This window comes from Lemur catta, chromosome 9 (genome assembly GCF_020740605.2).
Source record: "Lemur catta isolate mLemCat1 chromosome 9, mLemCat1.pri, whole genome shotgun sequence".
NCBI lineage: Eukaryota > Metazoa > Chordata > Mammalia > Primates > Lemuridae > Lemur > Lemur catta.
Window position 1 is genome coordinate 48,310,850 of NC_059136.1, and position 18,970 is coordinate 48,329,819.

The window sequence follows — 18,970 nt, forward strand, 5'->3', positions numbered from 1 at the left end:
TCTTAGCGGAGCTATTTGTTTGAAAAGAAACAAAAATAAGGAATAATCGTAGCCTGTCTCTAGATCCCTTCCCCTGGGTTGGTAGAGATTGTTTAGAATTCTTTAAAAAGGAGAACAATGAAAAGAGGAAAGGGAATATTAGACAAGGAAAATGAATTTTGTTTTTCCAGGATGTACCATTAGAAAACAGTGTGGTAATTTGAACTGTATTCTGGTGATTCTTTCCAAATTATTATTTTGCTGACTTCTGACACTATAGTTCTAACTTCTGTTCTTTGAATTCAGATCTGAGCCTGGATCAATAGAATGAATGGTATGTAGGGTATATTAGAAGATATATTTCATTTCCATATCTTGGAAAATGCTTGGTTGATTGCCCTTGATTTGATAATAAATAAATAAATAAAGAATAAATGAACTGAATCCAGATAATGCCTCACAGTTTGAAAAATGATGTAAGAAGGCATCTTCATGTTGCCATAATAAACTTTTATCATTACTATTATAATATTAATTTTGGTAGAGACAGATTAAAAAAACCATCAGTGACCAATGTAAATCTAATTTTAATACAAAAGCAATAAATAGAAGCCTTCTAACTACTGGATATATTTTTATTAAATATCCTACCTATACCAACCAAATTATTTCTTTATGACTATTGCTTACATCCAGCCAGTATGCACCAGTACAGGTGGACTGGTAGTTTACTCTTGCCTTCAGTTCTGATTGGTCAATGCCGATGAAGTACTGGTTGTTCAATAGTTTAAATATCACTCCTGCTTATAACTAATAAATTTTTTAACCTGATTGAGAATGACTGAAGGAGAAAATATTCTTCTCTTACAATTGAAATATATGTTTATTTTTACCATTGCCTTGTTGCTTATCTGAAGCCACCCTCCTCTCTCTCTTTTTTTAATAGGTGATATTATTAGGTATCAGTGTCTTCCAGGATTTACTTTGGTTGGTAATGCAATTTTGACATGCAGGTTGGGAGAACGACTCCAGATGGATGGAGCACCTCCGGTTTGTCAAGGTACCAGTTCTTATGATTATTCATGTCTTAAATATTTGTTTTATGTTTAACACAATATCTACAAAATTGACAAAAATCTATTATATAAATATAAAATATTTAACTGGCAATAAATAAGTTATACAACTCGTATGTGGTATTTCATTTAGAAATATTCCATTATTTCTCAGATTTAAATTTAAACGTCTTTGATTCTTTCAAGGTTTAATTTTTCTAGTTTAGCCTGAAGTCAGTTCAACTTACTTAAATTATTTTTGCTCTGAAGGGTGGGAATGGAAGTGGAGAAAAAGAGAAATCACTTTACATAAAGGTTCCAATGTTAATTGCTTTTGCTTGGAAACAGTTTCTATTCTAACCACTATGTTCATTTAACTTTATTGCATACCTGTTAAGTATGAAGATCTGAAGAAAAGACAAACAAAAAATAAGTTTTAAGTGGCCTTTACCACTTAAAGCCATCATGGGATAAGCAAGATGGCAGTCGTACAGTGTTTAGGAAAGAGAACAGGAGGCTGTAGAATCACATAATTTTTAACTGCTTGTGGGGCAGGGAAAGATTGATGGAGGTGTTGTTCCCTGAGTCATGAGTTCCAAATGACCAGTGAGACTAACCCTGGTAGACCAGAATTAGAGAAAGGGCAATCTAAGTGGCAGATGCTCATGCAAAGACACAGAAGTGAAAGACAGTGGGGCATGGACTCCAAGAATTTACTGTGGTATAAGATGGTGATGGACCTTGAATGATGCTCTAGTGCTGTGATGTTCAGGAATCATTTATTTTGATTTGTCTAGCCCCTAGGCCCAGAACAGTGCCTAACACACACTAACTAAACATAATATCGGTTATTTGAATAAAATCGAGTTGTATTTGATTCTCCTTTCCACATGTTTTGGGATTGCTTCTTTCATTGGGATTTATTCCTGAGAATATGGAAATCTGTTTCTTGTGCAGTATCTTAACTTCTACATTAAGTCTAAAACAAAAATTCTGTTTATTTTTCTAATCATGCTATAAATGGAAATTAACATTTGATTTTCTAACTATTTGGGATCCTTACAAGAAGATGAAAGAATTTTCACAAAAGACTTTTACAGTAACAAAAAGAAAGGCAGGTTAGGAGGTACGCACCATCTTCAATGTGAGAATTTCTTGTGGTCTTAATCAGTGCTATTAGAATATCTTAAAGTTGCTTGAGTATTCTGCAGTCTATCACTTAAATATTCTAAAAATTTAGATATCATTCATGCAGCTTTCTCCTGCATGAAAGACTACTGTCTAGCCCCTTGGGATTATGTAGAATCCATATTAAGATATTTAGATATGCAAATGGAGAAGATAGGGTGGGTATCAGCCTTTTGGGGAACTATAGGTGGAAAAATAACTTGAGCAGACACAGGAGGTGTGAATGAGTAATTACATAATGGGACTTCTATCTCGACCCCAATATATAAACTACATTCTGAGATCTGGGAGGGCAAGCTTCTTGCTTTTATATTTGGATCCCAATTCACCGAAAGTTTTATTTAATTCAAATAAACAAAACCACCCAGATAACCTAGATATTTCACAATCCCTTATTTCTCAGACCTTCAATGTCTTATTTCCAAAATAAGACTTTCCTGTAGATTAGTTATTGCAGCTCTTCTTATTCTGTCTGCTGTGGAGAATATAAAAAAAAGACAATAAATGTTTTCTCATGATAACACTTCAGATACTAGCTAAAAGTTAATAAATCACCCTCAGAATGAGTCTATCTAGAGTTTCTGTATTAATTAATAAGGCGTTTAAGCCAAAAACCTGACTTTATGTTTTTGTTTAATTGAGTTAATTCACAAGCTTATTAAAAGTTATTAGTTTAGAATCTGTCAGAACTAATCTACACTGTTTTTAGTCTATTTTAAATTATTTGATTATTTTCACTCTTCCTAAAAGAAGCAGAATCATTTTTGTTCTCTGTTCTTTGGATCCTCTTTAGTTCTCTATATTCCACTTAAAATGTAGAAAACAATTCCAAATATGGTTTTCTTAAAAGAATTCCATGTAAGTGAAATCTAATGAGTGATTATATTTGGTGGTTTGAAAACATTGAGTACAACAGAATCTGTGAGACTTGGAGCACTTTAAACTTTCTGGGCACCAGATTTCTTATATGTGTAATGGTTTTCCAATGGTTGGGAAAAAAATTAGAAGAAAGAAGAGGAAATAAATGTCTTATCTTTTATTTATCTATTTATTTATTGTCCCGAAAAGCAGTGCATCTTCTATGAAGAAAAAAAGAAATCAATACTATAAATTTTTAGGTCATACCTCCAGTTTTTGAATGATAAGCTTAATACAAGTTGTCTCTTCTAACAAATAATTCAGAGAATCATCTTCTTTATAGTTATTGAACATGAAAGCAGAGTGCTCTATTTAAAATGCAGTTTTCACTGAGGTTCTAAAAAACTAGCACTATTTAATAATATCTTTCTTTGACAGTGCTCTGTCCTGCCAATGAATTACGGCTAGATTCTACGGGAGTCATATTGAGCCCCGGATATCCTGACAGTTATCCAAATCTTCAAATGTGTGCTTGGAGCATTTCAGTGGAAAAGGGTTATAATATCAGCATGTTTGTAGAATTCTTCCAGACAGAGAAGGAATTTGATGTTCTTCAGGTGTATGATGGTAACCAAGGGTTATATTTATTGGATATTCATAAATTAAGTCCAAATGCTCTAAGTATACACGCAGACTTTCAGTATGAAAGTAATTTTTGGATCTTAAAGTTAGTTCATTAAAAAAGTGATTTTATAATATCTTATAGATATTTTTAGAAGTATCAACATTCAATTTACCTTTATATCATATATAAAATTGTAGTTAGTTCAATTACTGTTTTATAAATTATACACATTTTAGCTATATAGAATTAAAATGTTTAAAACAAACATTTTACAATATGTTTTTAGTTATTGTTGGTAGATTGGCTATGAAGAAATTTGACCATATTTAACACTATTCTAAAGAGATAAAATAGTAAAGATAAATGAGAATATAATTGTTCAGTTTTATCTAAATTGTATTATTTTCTTTCTGAAGGACCAAATATTCAAAGTCCAGTGCTTATTTCCCTCAGTGGAGATTATTCATCTGCTTTTAATATAACTAGCAATGGTCATGAAGTATTTCTTCAATGGTCAGCAGATCATGGCAATAACAAAAAAGGATTCCGGATAAGATATATAGGTATGTAATGCCTATGGCTTCAGTACAGGTCTCACCTGCACCTCAGTATGGTTGTGATTAAAGAGCACAGACACTATTCAATTATTCATAAATTCAAATCACAGCTCCTCCCTTGGTGTTTCCTGAACAATTTATGTAACCTTTCTATTTCCTATTTTAATGATGATAATTCTACATCCCTCGTATGATTTTGTAAAATATTAAAAGCACTTAGGATACTTATGACTTAGATAAGTTAGTTACAAATTAAACTGAAATGTTTAATGCTTTTTAAAATAGATTTGTTGAACTCACAGAAAACATTAACAGTGTTGCTCAACTGTATATTATCTAATCTATTTAACAATTCCTTTAAATGAAAAGTTTAAACAAAAGATAAACATACAATGATAAACACATCTTGTAAAAACCTTTAGTTCTGAAAAAATAATTGTCACTATTGCTTTTCATTGAGTGATATTTAGACAAATGTGGACTGAAAATTTTTTTTAACATCAAGGTGACATAGCTTTTTCTATATGCCTTCTTGTTTATAAGGTCTACTCTTACTGAGCCAATAATTTTCTTGTTGAGTAAGTGTACATAAATAGTCCTACATTATGTGAAGGTTATATTCCTTTTCCTTACCGCCATCCTAAATCATGTCAGATGCCATGGATATGTGCTTGATAGCAGAATACCTCATAATCAGTCAGCTGTCTCTTTATATACAGAGTTCAGACCATGCCTCTCAGGGCATGTGTCATAGCTAATCAGTTCAGCTGAAAATTACTTTTATAAGTGTTTTATAAACAGATCTGACACAATAATTATAAGCATAGACAAATTTGGAATTTCAGTACTAAAATGTATATTCTTGAATTTTATATAAATTTATAATTATCTATAATGTATAAATAAAATAATTTTATCTAATTGCTTTGCTTTTAAAACTATGAAATGACAGTTTAATTTTAATTTAGTAATAATTTGTCTTTTATATATTAGAGATAACTTGTCATTGACAGCATATTACTATTAGGTATATGCATTTTACCCTGTAATACATTTTTATTAAATTAAAAAGAATTTATTATGCATTCAAAGAAGAAATGTTTTAAAAAATTGAAATATATGCCCAAGGCATCCTTAAAGTTTTCCATATTTAAATCTATGTTTCTATCCTATGAACAAGGTAAATATCTTTCTATTAAAGTTGTGCCCAAGCACAGCATTTAAAAGCCAGCAGAATAAACTGTATTTTTAATGATCATTAAAACATAAAGAGAAATGACTCAAATTAAACAATTATAAGTATTAAATTGACTGTATTATATACCATTCCTATTCATGCTAATATTCATGACAAAGTTAGATATAAATATAATGAAAATACCACTTTTAGCCCCCAAGAACAGCTTGGCATATTAAATATGTATTTTTTCCTGTAGAAATGACAAGTGATGACATATATATTTTAAGTCCAAGCCATTTCTTACTACTTACCCCCAAAGCCTCGTTTTTCTCAGAAGAATACATAGAAGTTTCAAAGGGTAAATGGAATCTGCCATGATGAATAGTTTCAAAAGTACACATATATGAAAAAGCTATTTGACATTATCTTTTGACATGTCAGACTTTAGGAGATGAAAAAACTTATATTTTAATGGCAATTTTTATCACCATATTTAAGCACTCTTGACAGAAGGGAAACTCTTTAATAGACTGGGAAAGAAGATTATGAAATGTGGGGGATTATTTTAGACATCAACCAAAATGAAATGCATGACCTAACATGATATAAGTGTCTAGAGATAACTTTGAAGTGACATGTAAACAACATGCTTTAAATATTGCTACCAAGTCTGTGGCATTTAGGTCCTTCAAATGACAGAAAATGGAGTTTAAAAAATTCAGCAAAATATTTGTAGGGCTTTTGAACCTCTAGGGTGTCAAGAAAATACATTTCAATTCAGAAGACGTCTTAGGTGACAATACAAATTAGAAGAAGAAAGCCCAGAGATAACTATATCTCCCAAAAATTGTGCAAGTAAATTATTTTCAAAAGAGGATAGAAAACACTATGATGTACAGATGAATTAAAATTTACATACAGGACCATTGACCTATTTTTAAGTACTAATATTCACTGTCTAGATGTTTATAACTTTGGGTAATAAAGAATCTCTGATTCATTAATTAAGCAACTATTTTTTTTTTCTTTTGAACAGCTTTCTACTGTAGTACACCGGAATCCCCACCTCATGGATACATTATCAGTCAGACAGGTGGGCAGCTTAACAGTGTGGTCCGCTGGGCCTGCGATCGAGGATTCCGGCTTGTGGGGAAAAGCAGTGCTGTGTGCAGGAAGTCTTCCTATGGCTATCATGCATGGGATGCACCAGTCCCTGCTTGTCAAGGTGAAGTATGCTATCCAAAAATGGATAAAATATTAATATGAGATTAACCCCATTTAATTTTTTCATTTAGACCACTCAAACTTCCCAAAATAGAAAGCATATAGCAACTTTGAACCCTCACATGAAAAAAATGCAAAACATTCTCAGTTAATAAAACATGGGTCTTACCTATGATCTACTTTTTGGACAGGGTTTATATAAAACAAAACAAAATTTTAAACAGGTTGATCAAAATTTAAAATCAAACAATAGCACTTAAAATTAGCTGAGGAGGCCGGGCGCGGTGGCTCACGCCTGTAATCCTAGCTCTGGGAGGCCGAGGCGAGTGGATCGCTCGAGGTCAGGAGTTCGAGACCAGCCTGAGCAAGAGTGAGACCTCGTCTCTACTAAAAATAGAAAGAAATTATCTGGCCAACTAAAAATATATATACAAAAAAATTAGCCGGGCATGGTGGCTCATGCCTGTAGTCCCAGCTACTCGGGAGGCTGAGGCAGTAGGATCGCTTAAGCCCAGGAGTTTGAGGTTGCTGTGAGCTAGGCTGATGCCACGGCACTCACTCTAGCCCGGGTAACAAAGTGAGACTCTGTCTCAAAAAAAAAAAAAAATTAGCTGAGGAATAGATATTCCAGGTCCCTGAAATGGCTTCTTTTACCTTTTAGACTGCAATTTCTAATTCATGAAAAGATAGCTCTCATAGGCATAAATAAATAAATGTGAAATGAAAGAATTATTGTTTCCTTGTTCTGATGATGCAGGAAACATTAATCACTTACTAGGATTCTGGGAAGCATTATTATCTTAGTGGGTTATTAACATTGAAGGTGTTGACTTCATGCAGAATAGATATATTTTAAAAACCTATCAAAACATCTGTTTTCCTTTAACCAATGAATAACAGGAGTATTACAATTTCTTAGTATTAACTGATTTCCCAGAACTGGTTTGGGAAAGAATCTTTAATCTTACAATTTCATAATTATTGGAATTAAATATATATAAAATAAACATTAAAATACTCTGAACTTTAAACTTTTGCATTTCATTTATATAAGGATTATTAATATTTATATACATACATGCATATATACACACATATATGTTACATATATAATCTTTAAGAAAAATTTTGTAGAAATAATTAACTATTGGTTAACATAAAAATATCCTAAACTTTGTGAAATTTTGAAATTGCTTTGTAGAATTAGCACTATCATTTCATTGATTTTTAGGTGTATAATATTATGTTAATACTTACATATGGAGTCATTTTTCTTCATTTAAAATTGTTTTACAATTAATATAGAATAGAAATGTGGTTTAAAAAGAAGATATTTGATGTGGTAAGATGACAAAATATTTGTAATTCAAACAGCCATTTCTAGAAATTGATCTTTTATTATTATTAAAACAAAAAAGATCATTTTATAAAAAAATTTGTTGGGATGTGACTGATCTGTTCGGACATAGCTAATTAAAGTGAAATGGCTATATGTCATTGGGAAGAGCTATTCACATAATGCAAGCTTTTGTTTTGTTCCAAATTTGTTTTACATTTTTCAGTCATCTTCATTCTTTTTGCCTCTTCAATCTCCTTATACATCCTCACATACATTTACTCAAGCTATAATTACACTAGGTGAGCAAACTTAAAGGTAGAAAATTTAGTCAGCTATCTCTGTTTGTGTTTGGCCAAGTGTTTTATTTCTTTTCTACACATCAAACAACCATTTACTGATTACCCCCCTCAGAAATTGGACACATTTAATCCCACTATCCAATTGAGTATTGGTAGAAAGAGTCACTTTGTATTCCCTGTCTCACTTTTAATTTATGATTTCTTGAGAGTTCTGCAGAGAAGCCTCTTTGAGAATCACTCAGTGATGATGATTCTTCTTCTGACCTGGATTTGTTCTTTTATTTTTTCTTTTTTTTTTATACATACCCTATCTTTATTTTTTTAATTCTTCTTATTATTTTTTATTTCAGCATATTATGGGGGTACAAATATTTAGGTTACACGTATTGCTTTTGCCCCACCAGAGTCAGAGTTTCAAGCATGTCCATCCCCCAGATGGTGTGCACCACACCCATTAGGTGTAAATATACCCATTCCCTCCTTCCCCCTCCCATCTGCCCGACACTGGATGAATGTTACCACTATATGTGCACATAAGTGTTGATCAGTTAATAACAATGTGATGGTGACTACATGTAGTGCTTGTTTTTTCATTCTTATGATACTTCACTTGGTAGAATGGGCTCCAGCTCTATCCAGGATAATATAAGAGGTGCTAGGTCACCATTGTTTTTTGTGGCTGAGTAGAACTCCGTGATATAGATATACCACATTTTATTAATCCACTCATGTATTGATGGACACTTGGGTTGTTTCCACATCTTTGCAATTGTGAAGAGTACTGCTATAAACATTTGAGTGCAGATGTCTTTTTTATAGAATGTCTTTTTTTCCTTTGGGCAGATGCCCAGCCATGGGATTGCTGGATCAAGTGGTAGTTCTACTCTTAGCTCTTTGAGCTATCTCCATATTACTTTCCACAGAGGTTGTACTAGTTTGCAGTCCTACCAGCGGTGTATGAGTGTTCCCATCTCTCCACATCTACACCAACATTTATTGTTTTGGGACTGTTTGAATAAGGCCATTCTCACTGGAGTTAAGTGATATCTCATTGTGGTTTTAATTTGCATTTCTCTGATGATTAGAGATGTTGAGCATTTTTTCATATATTTTTTTGGCCATTAGTCTATCTTCCTTTAAAAAGTTCATGTCCTTTGCCCACTTTTTGATAGGCTTTTCTTTTCTTTTCTTTTTGTTTTTAGCTGAGAAGTTAAATTGTAAGCTCTCCACAGGCACAGTAATTGCCCTATGATTTTAGTACATTGTCTCTTTTTTTCAGTTTTAAAATAAAACCATTTTATACTAAACATATATGTGGAAGCTATACTGTTCATATTTCTCTATACTTGATCTAGATTCAATCTACACTATCCCAACAATGTGTGGTTAATTTTTAAAAATCGTTACGTACACCATTTTTGGCGAGGGTTTGACAGGGATGTAGCTTATCACAAATTGAAATTCCCAAAAGTCCTAATAAAATAAATATTGCTTTAATAGACATCAGGGAACCATTTACCTTTCAACACAATTTTAGTTCTGTAATTAGAAAGCAGAGATAATGTAATTATATGAGATTGCTTATATAATTTATGAAGTCAACATTACTGCTTTTCTGTTCATAATTTGCAGGTTACAAAATTACAAAAGATCAAACTATTCAGCACTAGGGATTCTGCCCTTCAATTTTGACAACTTTATATAGATTTTACTAAGGTCTTTCACTTTATATCCCATTCTTGGATATATGAAAACTAAACACAGACATGGAAGGTTTATAAGAAAAGTAGAGATAATTTTTGGCTGAAATGGGAGATGGATGAATAGAACACAGCATTTATAATATTTAAACTTAACTCGTGTCTTTCTGTTCTTTATTTATTTTTCTATGAGAAAAAATATAATTGTTTTTTATAGTGTATAAGCCTTTGTATAAAACCTATAAGAATAGATATATTTCAGAATTCAGAAACTTTCTTATTTTTTAAAGGTAATACAGCACATATACTAGATATTATGAAATAACTCCAACTGGTTCTGGGGTAATATCTATATTCAAATACGTTAATATTTCTACAGAGTTATGTATAAATATTCACTCTGAGTATGATATATGAAGATATAAATCTCACTTTAATTGGGATTTTGCTACCAAATATATTCTTTGAAAGATTTTTACTTCTTTTGGAAATGCCAGTTGTGTACTTGTGGGGCAAAGATGAAAAAATCAATATTAGGGAAATTTATATAGTCTTTTGAAGTTATACAGTGTGAAAATATATATAATAAACTATGAAAATATAAAATTTTATTGTCATTACATCATAATAAAAATAATTTTCACCTAAATCAAATGTATTATAGATAAAAACAAAGACATCTATGACATATCAGTGAAACTCAGGAAGATCCTAACTAGGTTTTAATACAATAAATCCTGGCCTTATATTTATTAAATATGTCCGATACATATGATACTCTGGATGGTGCCCAAACACATGCATTTTTGCTGTACCTAAGACAAAGAAATAGCCAACTTCTAGGTAAAATACATCTGTGTATTTTATTCCTGGACAAAATAGTGATCAGTATTGGTTGCCACTCCCATTATAATCTTTAATTCTTATCTGACAAAATGGATTAATTGCTATATATGGTGGTGCAGCCATGGACTTGCATTAAATACACTCTTTACCTAACTTCCATTCTTATATAATCCACATGATTGTTGATAGCCATGCACATGAAGAAACCAAGAAATAAAGTAAGAAACCAAGAAATAAAGCATTAACAATGTATAGATTCACCAATATAAAAACACATTCAATAGAAGTTTGAAAAAAATTATTCAAAAATCATTGTTCAGAAAAATATTTTATGAAGTATTCTGAAATTGTTACAGAGAAATTGATAAAATCCGAATTTTTTAGTTTTACATGTCTTACACTTTAACAGGCTTATATAATAAATGAAGCATTTTTTTCTGTTTACACTGTTTTGTGTTTAATCTAGCAATTTCCTGTGGGATTCCTAAAGCTCCAACAAATGGAGGAATACTCACAACAGACTACTTGGTAGGAACACGAGTTACCTATTTCTGTAATGATGGATATAGATTGTCATCAAAGGAACTTACCACTGCTGTTTGTCAATCAGATGGAACATGGAGCAATCATAACAAAACCCCTCGCTGTGTTGGTATGTGTATTAAAGAAATTTAATCACTTGTGTCTCTATTGGCATCTTCTATGACTTGAAATTTTATGTATTATTGAATTTTAAAGCTAATCTCTGAAATGAAGTAATGTCTAAGACAGAAATAAAAGTTAAACTGTCTCATACCATGAAATACTGGAAGACAGTATAAGGACTTTTCACTCATTTTTGGAAACCTTAGAGTATTTATGTCAAAAAAGAGACTTTTTATCTTACATAATGATGTTTAATTTATTTTTTTAAAATTCATCCTTTAATTAACATGTATTTTCAGTACACAGTCTCTTGAAAAATTTTTACAGTTTGCTTTAATAAAATTTTATTATAGCATATTCAGCTCTGATATTTATAAGGATAAATGATGCTGCTGAAATTATCCATAACTTTCAACTTTTGTTAATAATTCTTGTGGTTACTTACACTTAGAATACTTCCCATTGCCATCATTATTACTCTAATAGGTAAATGAATATTATATAATGAAAATAGACATTAATTATGACAAAGTGCTTGGTAGCAAAAGGAATGGAAAATATTGCCTTAAATAAGGTCTTTTATTTTCTCTATACTTGAATGATTTCTTCCCATTTAGTATGAACATCTCAACTTAAGTATGATTTTACTTAAAATGCAGATTGTTAAATTGTTTGCAATCTTAACATAGGTATCTAGTAATGCTTCTATTTATCTTGAGCAAGTTTTGAATTAGCCAAAGTTTATATCACAGCTCCTACATAAAAAGGCCATTCTCATCCAACAAATTTCCTCAAAATATATTCCTTCCTAAACTTCTAAAGAAATAAGGGAATAGAGGTAAGGCAGAAATTGGGATTCTAAGTAGGCAGAATAATATATACAAGCCTCTGAATTGTGAAACAGCAGGACCTGTTCAAGGAACTGCCAACAGTAACATGCTGCTGGGGGAATGGAAAAGATTAACATGGAAAAGAAATAAAGAATAAATGCAAAAGGACCTTATATGGCACAATAGTAAATGAATTAAGGCAGTGGAGATGTAATGCATGAAATAGACATGACATATAGTTGGGAGGTGAAACAGACATGATTGACTTATTGGCACTTATATTCTCTGTTTTTTGTATAGTTGTTACATGCCCAAGCATCAATTCTTTTACCTTGGAACATGGAAGATGGCGAATTGTGAACGGCTCCCATTATGAATACAAAACTAAGGTAGTTTTCAGCTGTGACCCTGGGTATCATGGACTAGGTCCTGCTTCTATTGAATGTCTTCCTAATGGTACCTGGAGTTGGAGAAATGAAAGACCATATTGCCAAAGTAAGTATACACTTATTTAATAAGCTATCTTTGGTGACTGAATTGCTTGAATCGCTTCCTTTTCTAAACACACTAGATCAAATAATGAGATAATATTATCAATGTGGTCATTTATTCTTCTTACATTTTGAAATTTTGCAATTATATTTCAGTGTAGTAGTAAATACTTGTGAAAAGAAGCATGGGCTTTGGATTCAGAAATCTGGTGTTTGAATTCTAGATCTATCATTTACTTTAACAACTAAGTAATGTTTATTGTATACTTATTACTTGCCAGACACTCTTTCAGTCCTTTGCATGTATTATATTATACTCATTCTGTAAAAAAAAAAAAAAAAAACCTGAGCCCCATATTTGATTATTTTTTGAAAGTTGCAGAGCTTATAAATGGTGGATAAATGATATTCAACCCAAGCACTCTGACTACTACAGAGGTCTTTTAATCATTGTTTATTCTCTCTGATCCCAAATTCTAAAACTAGAAAATTATGATAACACCTATTATATAGAGTTATTGTGAACATTTAATAGTATGACTTATTTGAAATACTGCCTGGAACCATATTCACAGGAGCTCAATATATATTGAACAATTAAGGCATTTTGTTTCCATATATTCCTATAAATGTCCAGTATCTAATATAGATAAGCTAACCAACATAGGATATTCAGATGAATACTTTGAACTTCCTTCGCTATATTTATTGTCTATTTTGTGCCAGGAAATATGCAAGGCTGAAAATTCAGCACAACTTATGGGGGTGGGGAACTTGCAGCTTTGGGGCCACATGTGGCCTTCTGGATCCTTGAGTGCCACCTTTTGACTGAATCCAAATTTTACAGAACAAATCCTTTTAGTAATGGGATTTGTTCTGTGAAGTTTGTATCTGGTTGAGTGGCCACAAATGGGGATCTGGAGGGCCATATGTGGCCTTGAGGCTGTAGGTTCTCCACCCCAGTCTGAAAATATGGCCTCATTTGTTTTTGTAAATTTTTGTTGTATTCCTCCAAGTTTTCTCCCAGAATATTTTCTGCCTGTACTTTCCTTGTTCTTCCAGGATAATTTCTTCTAGAAAGCACATGGGATAGGAATATTTCAAACAGCTAGGAAAAAATTATCTACAACAGAATTACTCATTTAGTCAGATATTCAACAAATTTACATTATAATCACTCAGTAAACATTACCCATTATTGTTTTCATTCTAGAATGACATTTCATTTGTAGTCTGTAAATATGAAGAAGTCATAAGAGATGGATTCTGTACAACCTAGCAAGTCAGTTAAATCTCTCCTCTTTAATTTTTTAAAATTTACAAAAATCATGTGAAATATAATTATATCTAATGGATCTTGTAAAAATACATGGAATGCTCTTAAACTATAGAGTCCTCAACAAAAATTAATTATAATTACTATCTTAGTGTTGGTTTAGATACAAAGAAACTTTGGCTCAGGTAGATCAAAGGACTTGCCCAATGTCACTTGATAAGTGAGAGAAAGATTTTGGACTAATGAATTATCCTCTCTATAATCTTGTGATTTTTCATTCACTACAACCAGGTTGGCTAAGCAAAAAATGCAAAGAAAACAACTTCTTGTCTCTGTCACTTAGAAGGTTTTACAGAAACTCAATGGGTATAAATGTTAAATTATGTCATCTCTTTTCTCTACACCTTCAAAGTCATTCAAACATGTTTTACAAATGTCGGTTTCAATTATAAATATGTCAAATCATAGGGAAATCAAAATGTTAAAAGCATGGTTTTGTTAGAAGTGCATCTTGACTGTGTCTTTAAGAGTTTTTACTTATTTGTCATTTTTAAGTTATTTCCTGTGGAGAACTACCTACACCTCCAAATGGAAATAAGATTGGAACTCAAACTTCATATAGCTCAACAGCTATCTTTACCTGCGATTTGGGATTCATGCTTGTGGGCTCCACTGTACGGGAATGCCTATCTTCAGGTCTTTGGAGTGGATCTGAAACCAGATGCCTAGGTACAGATTTTTATTTCATTTTAAGCAAACATGCCCCTGACCCCACACTGAAGACGAAGTATCCCTTTTCCCTTAATATGAGATGATGACTTATATTCACTCAGTAGGATGCTAAAAACCAGAAACTGCTTAATTTAAAAATGGCTCATGATAGAAAAGGTATTAAACAGATAACTCTTAAAGTTAATCAACTAGTATTCCCAATGAAATCTTATGTCATTAAGGAGAGACACATTTTCTTCTAGAAATGGTGAAAATAAAAAAGGTGAAAACTAATTGGTGAAAATTATATGTCTGCATACTCAGCTGGATTAATCACTGTAGCAGTTAATTCTTTCCAAACCATAGTCAATTCTCCTTTCACCTATTTACTTGAGGTAATGACTGAAGAGGAAAAACAATTTCTACATATAAACATCTTTCTCCCTTTTATTTCAGAAGATATCAACATGTGTAAAACTACTTTCTATTAAAACTTTAAAAATCTCTTTTTTGAACCTGATTTTAATCAATTAGGATTTTTTTTTCCTTTAGGATTCTCTGAATTTATTATTAAAACTATTCAGTAAAATAAACTGAACTAGCTCATTCTTTTTACCACTCTTCTTATTTATGAAAGGAATATTATGATATGCTTCATCTCCTTTAGCAAAGACTTCAACAATTTCTTTAATATTAAGAGAATAATATGATTTATACTTTATTTTTCTCTAAAATGGTCTCAAGATATGACAGCAAATATTGAGTTAGGTAATAATGAAAATTGTTCTAATAATTATTCACTTCTTTGTTGGGAATAAGGCATGGTATTTTTGTTTACCAATTTAAAAATTGCTGATTATTGTGAATAGAGTACTGCAAAATTTGTACAATGTTTTGTCTCTAAAAAGTTACTATGTAAGAGTATGACATACAGTAGAGAGCTCTATATTTTAGCAAGTTAAATTATATATTTTGCTAATAAGCTTGAAAGTATTCATAATAATGCAATCATTATTTGAAATTTAAAAGGGTATAGCTAGAAGCTTTGGTTAAAATTCCTTTTCCTTTGCCCCTTCTCAGGAATGTTTATTAATAGGTATGCTTGGAAACCCAGCAACAATAGTTTCTTTATAAAAGTACATATGTTTGAATATACTGAGGAGGCTCCTTGAGCCCCTGAGGTCTCCTAATGAACTAGGGCCTGGCTGTGGAACGGGAGTCCTCCCACATTAGGATCTCCCCTCCCTGACTTCACCATCTCACCAAGACAGAACAGGGCAGTGAGAGTAAGGGGTCATGGTGCCTCCTTCCTCTAGCCCAGGCTAAACAGATGTATGAGACCACTTATTTTCTGCAATAAGACTATTGCATAAAAAAGAAAATAGTAAATACCCAGTAGTGCTATTGTTGTATTAAATGGTAGGTCTACATTTAGTTCTTTGAGGAATTTCCATATTGTTTTCCATAGAGGTTGTACTGCAATCCCACTAACAGTGTATAAGCGTTCCTTTCTCTCAGCATCTACGCCAGCCTCTATTGTTTTTGTACTTTTTAACTAAAGCCATTCTGACCAGGGTAAGGTGATATCTCATTGTGGTTTTGATTTGCATTTCCCTGATGATTAGAGACATTGAGCATTTTTTTTTCCTGTTTATAGGCCATTTGCCTGTCTTCTTTTAGAAGTTTCTGTTCATGTCTTATGCCCAATTTTAATGGGGTTGATTTTTTTTCTTACTGATTTGCTTGAGTTCTTTGTAGATTCTGGTTATTAGGGAAGTAAATCTCAGTGGAAATCAAGCAGGGGGAGGGTGGAGAGGGGATGGGCAAAAACCTACCTGATGGGTATAATGAACAATATCTGGGTGATGGGCACACTTTTAACCTTGAGTCAAGCATTACAAAAGTGATCCATGTAACCAGAAACATTTATGGCCCCATAATACTTTGAAATAAAAAAGAAAGGGGAAAAAAAAGAAAATAGTAAATAAATCATTATGTATTAATGTGTGATTGAATAATCAAATAAAATATTTCTTAATAGTTCCTAAGCTGACTTTGGTTATATTAATTCCAATTACAGATTACTTAGTTTACTTATAAATTTGTAAGTAAACTTAGTTGACACATAAATTTGAAAATATATGTGTAAACTAAATTTAAAATACTCTTTTATGACTATATGCTCTCATGAACTGTTATTGTGTACTACACATTATTTATTGAACATGCTAGGTTTCAGTCTGAGACAGTTCTTAGAGCTCTCATGGCGGAAGAAGGACCAGACATGCCAAAGTTAGGCAAGCACGAAAATGAGGTTTATCGAGGAGAGGAAAGTAGGATTGTAGGGCAAGAACAAGATATAGGTTTACAGAGCATGGTACATATGCCATGGATGAGGACTGGACCCACTGTCGCAGCAGGACAGGCAAAAGGAAGGGCAAAAAGAGAGAGAGAGAGTGGCTATTTTCTGCGTCTTATTTTACAGTGTCTGGATAGGGTCCTCCCTTGTGGTTCAAAGGTCACCATGGAACCACTTTGATTAGACAGTTGGGAGTCACATGACCTGAGCCTTAACTATTCATGTGGGTTCCAGGTCACTTCTCCGGACTTTATTGTACCCATGTGGCTTGGCCTGTGAGCTAGAGAATCCTCTTCATTCTTTTGCAGCTGGCATGCCAAGTTCTGACTGACAGATTTGCAGGGTATTCCCTCCTCCCCCAGGTATGGAGAATTAGGGTGGGGCAGGACCAAGATGGGGCAACAACACCCACCTTCATCCCTAGGAGACCCGGAATCCCTCACTATCTACCTAACAAACATTGTATATAGTGTATGATTTTATTCACTTATTTAGAATCTTTATTCTGTTCTCTGGAAAGACAGGACATAACAGGAATATTTATAAGAAAACATTGCCTCTCAGTCTTTGACAACATCATCCATTAAAGGGAATATAGTGTTGACATCTAATATAAATTCAAAAGAATGTTGCTAAGAAGAAAGTGCAGTTGTTAAACAAGCAAATCCTACAATCTTACACTGTGGATGGACCTTAAGGATTCATTCTTTTCAACTTGCTCTTGTAGCCCTGGACGCATTTGGCTTAGAATGGCTACTATAGTGTGTTTATAATTGTTTTTCTAAGAAAAGTGCATTTATTCTCAACCTTCCAGCATTTTATTATGAAATTTTCAATTGAAAGAATTGACAATGAGCACCCATATGTCTACCACTTAGATTCTGTCAATTAGCATTCCGTCATATTTGCTTATCACATATCTATCCATCTTTCCATGCCTCTATCAATCTATCAATTCATTTTTTGATGCATTTTAAAATAAGTTGTGGACATTAGTATATTTAGATGCTAAACATTTTGGCATGTATATCATTAGCTAGAGTTCAGTATTTGTTTACAGTTTTTGTTTCCTTTTTTACTGTGGCAAAATTTATATACAGTGAAGTGCATTTATCATAAATGCACTTAGATGAATTTTGACAAATGTGTACACCTATATAACTGAACCATTATAATGATATAGAATATTGTCACTACCTCAGAAAATTTTCTTATAATCCTTCACAGTTACTCTGCAACTCTCCTCTCCTGCAACCTGAGGCAATAACTCTTCTAATTTTTTTCACTGTATATAAGTTTTCCCTATTCTAGGAATTCATATAAATGGAATCCTGAATTATATACTTTTTTGTGTAAGGCTTCTTCATTCTCTTTCATCCATGTTGTTGTGTGTATCTGTAATTTGTTCTTTTTATTGCTCAACAGAATTTCATTGTACAAATATGTCACACTTCCACTATTCTGTTGATGGACACCTGGACAATGTCCAGTTTTGGGTTATTATGAAGGTCTTTTAGTGGGCTGAGCACAGTGGCTCACAAATGTAATCCCAGCACTTCGGGAGGCCAAGGTGGGAGGATCACTTGAGGCCAAGTGTTTGAGATCATCTCTACAAAAAAGAAAAAAAACAATTAGCCAGGTGTGGTGGCACACACCTGTAGTACTATATACTCAGGAGATTGATGTGAAGGATCACTCACTGATGTGCAGTGAGCTATGATAATGCCACTGTATGCCAGCCTGGGTGACAGAGTGAGACTCGTCTCTACAATTTAAAAAAAGTATTTTTGTGGACATAGGCATTAATT

The 18,970-nt window shown here is 32.5% G+C and overlaps 1 protein-coding gene across 3 annotated transcripts in view; it reads left to right on the forward strand.

Annotated features, from left to right (window-relative positions):
• CSMD3 (CUB and Sushi multiple domains 3) overlaps positions 1-18,970 on the forward strand; it is a 1,082,068-nt gene that overhangs the window by 998,799 nt on the left and 64,299 nt on the right. For 2 of the 3 annotated variants that reach the window (XM_045561854.1, XM_045561856.1), the window contains 7 exons: positions 926-1,039; positions 3,519-3,707; positions 4,122-4,268; positions 6,479-6,667; positions 11,317-11,502; positions 12,626-12,820; positions 14,648-14,821. In XM_045561854.1, coding sequence (XP_045417810.1) covers positions 926-1,039; positions 3,519-3,707; positions 4,122-4,268; positions 6,479-6,667; positions 11,317-11,502; positions 12,626-12,820; positions 14,648-14,821 — 1,194 coding nt within the window. The remainder of the gene's footprint in view (positions 1-925; positions 1,040-3,518; positions 3,708-4,121; positions 4,269-6,478; positions 6,668-11,316; positions 11,503-12,625; positions 12,821-14,647; positions 14,822-18,970) is intronic. The other variant, XM_045561855.1, reaches the window with a different exon arrangement.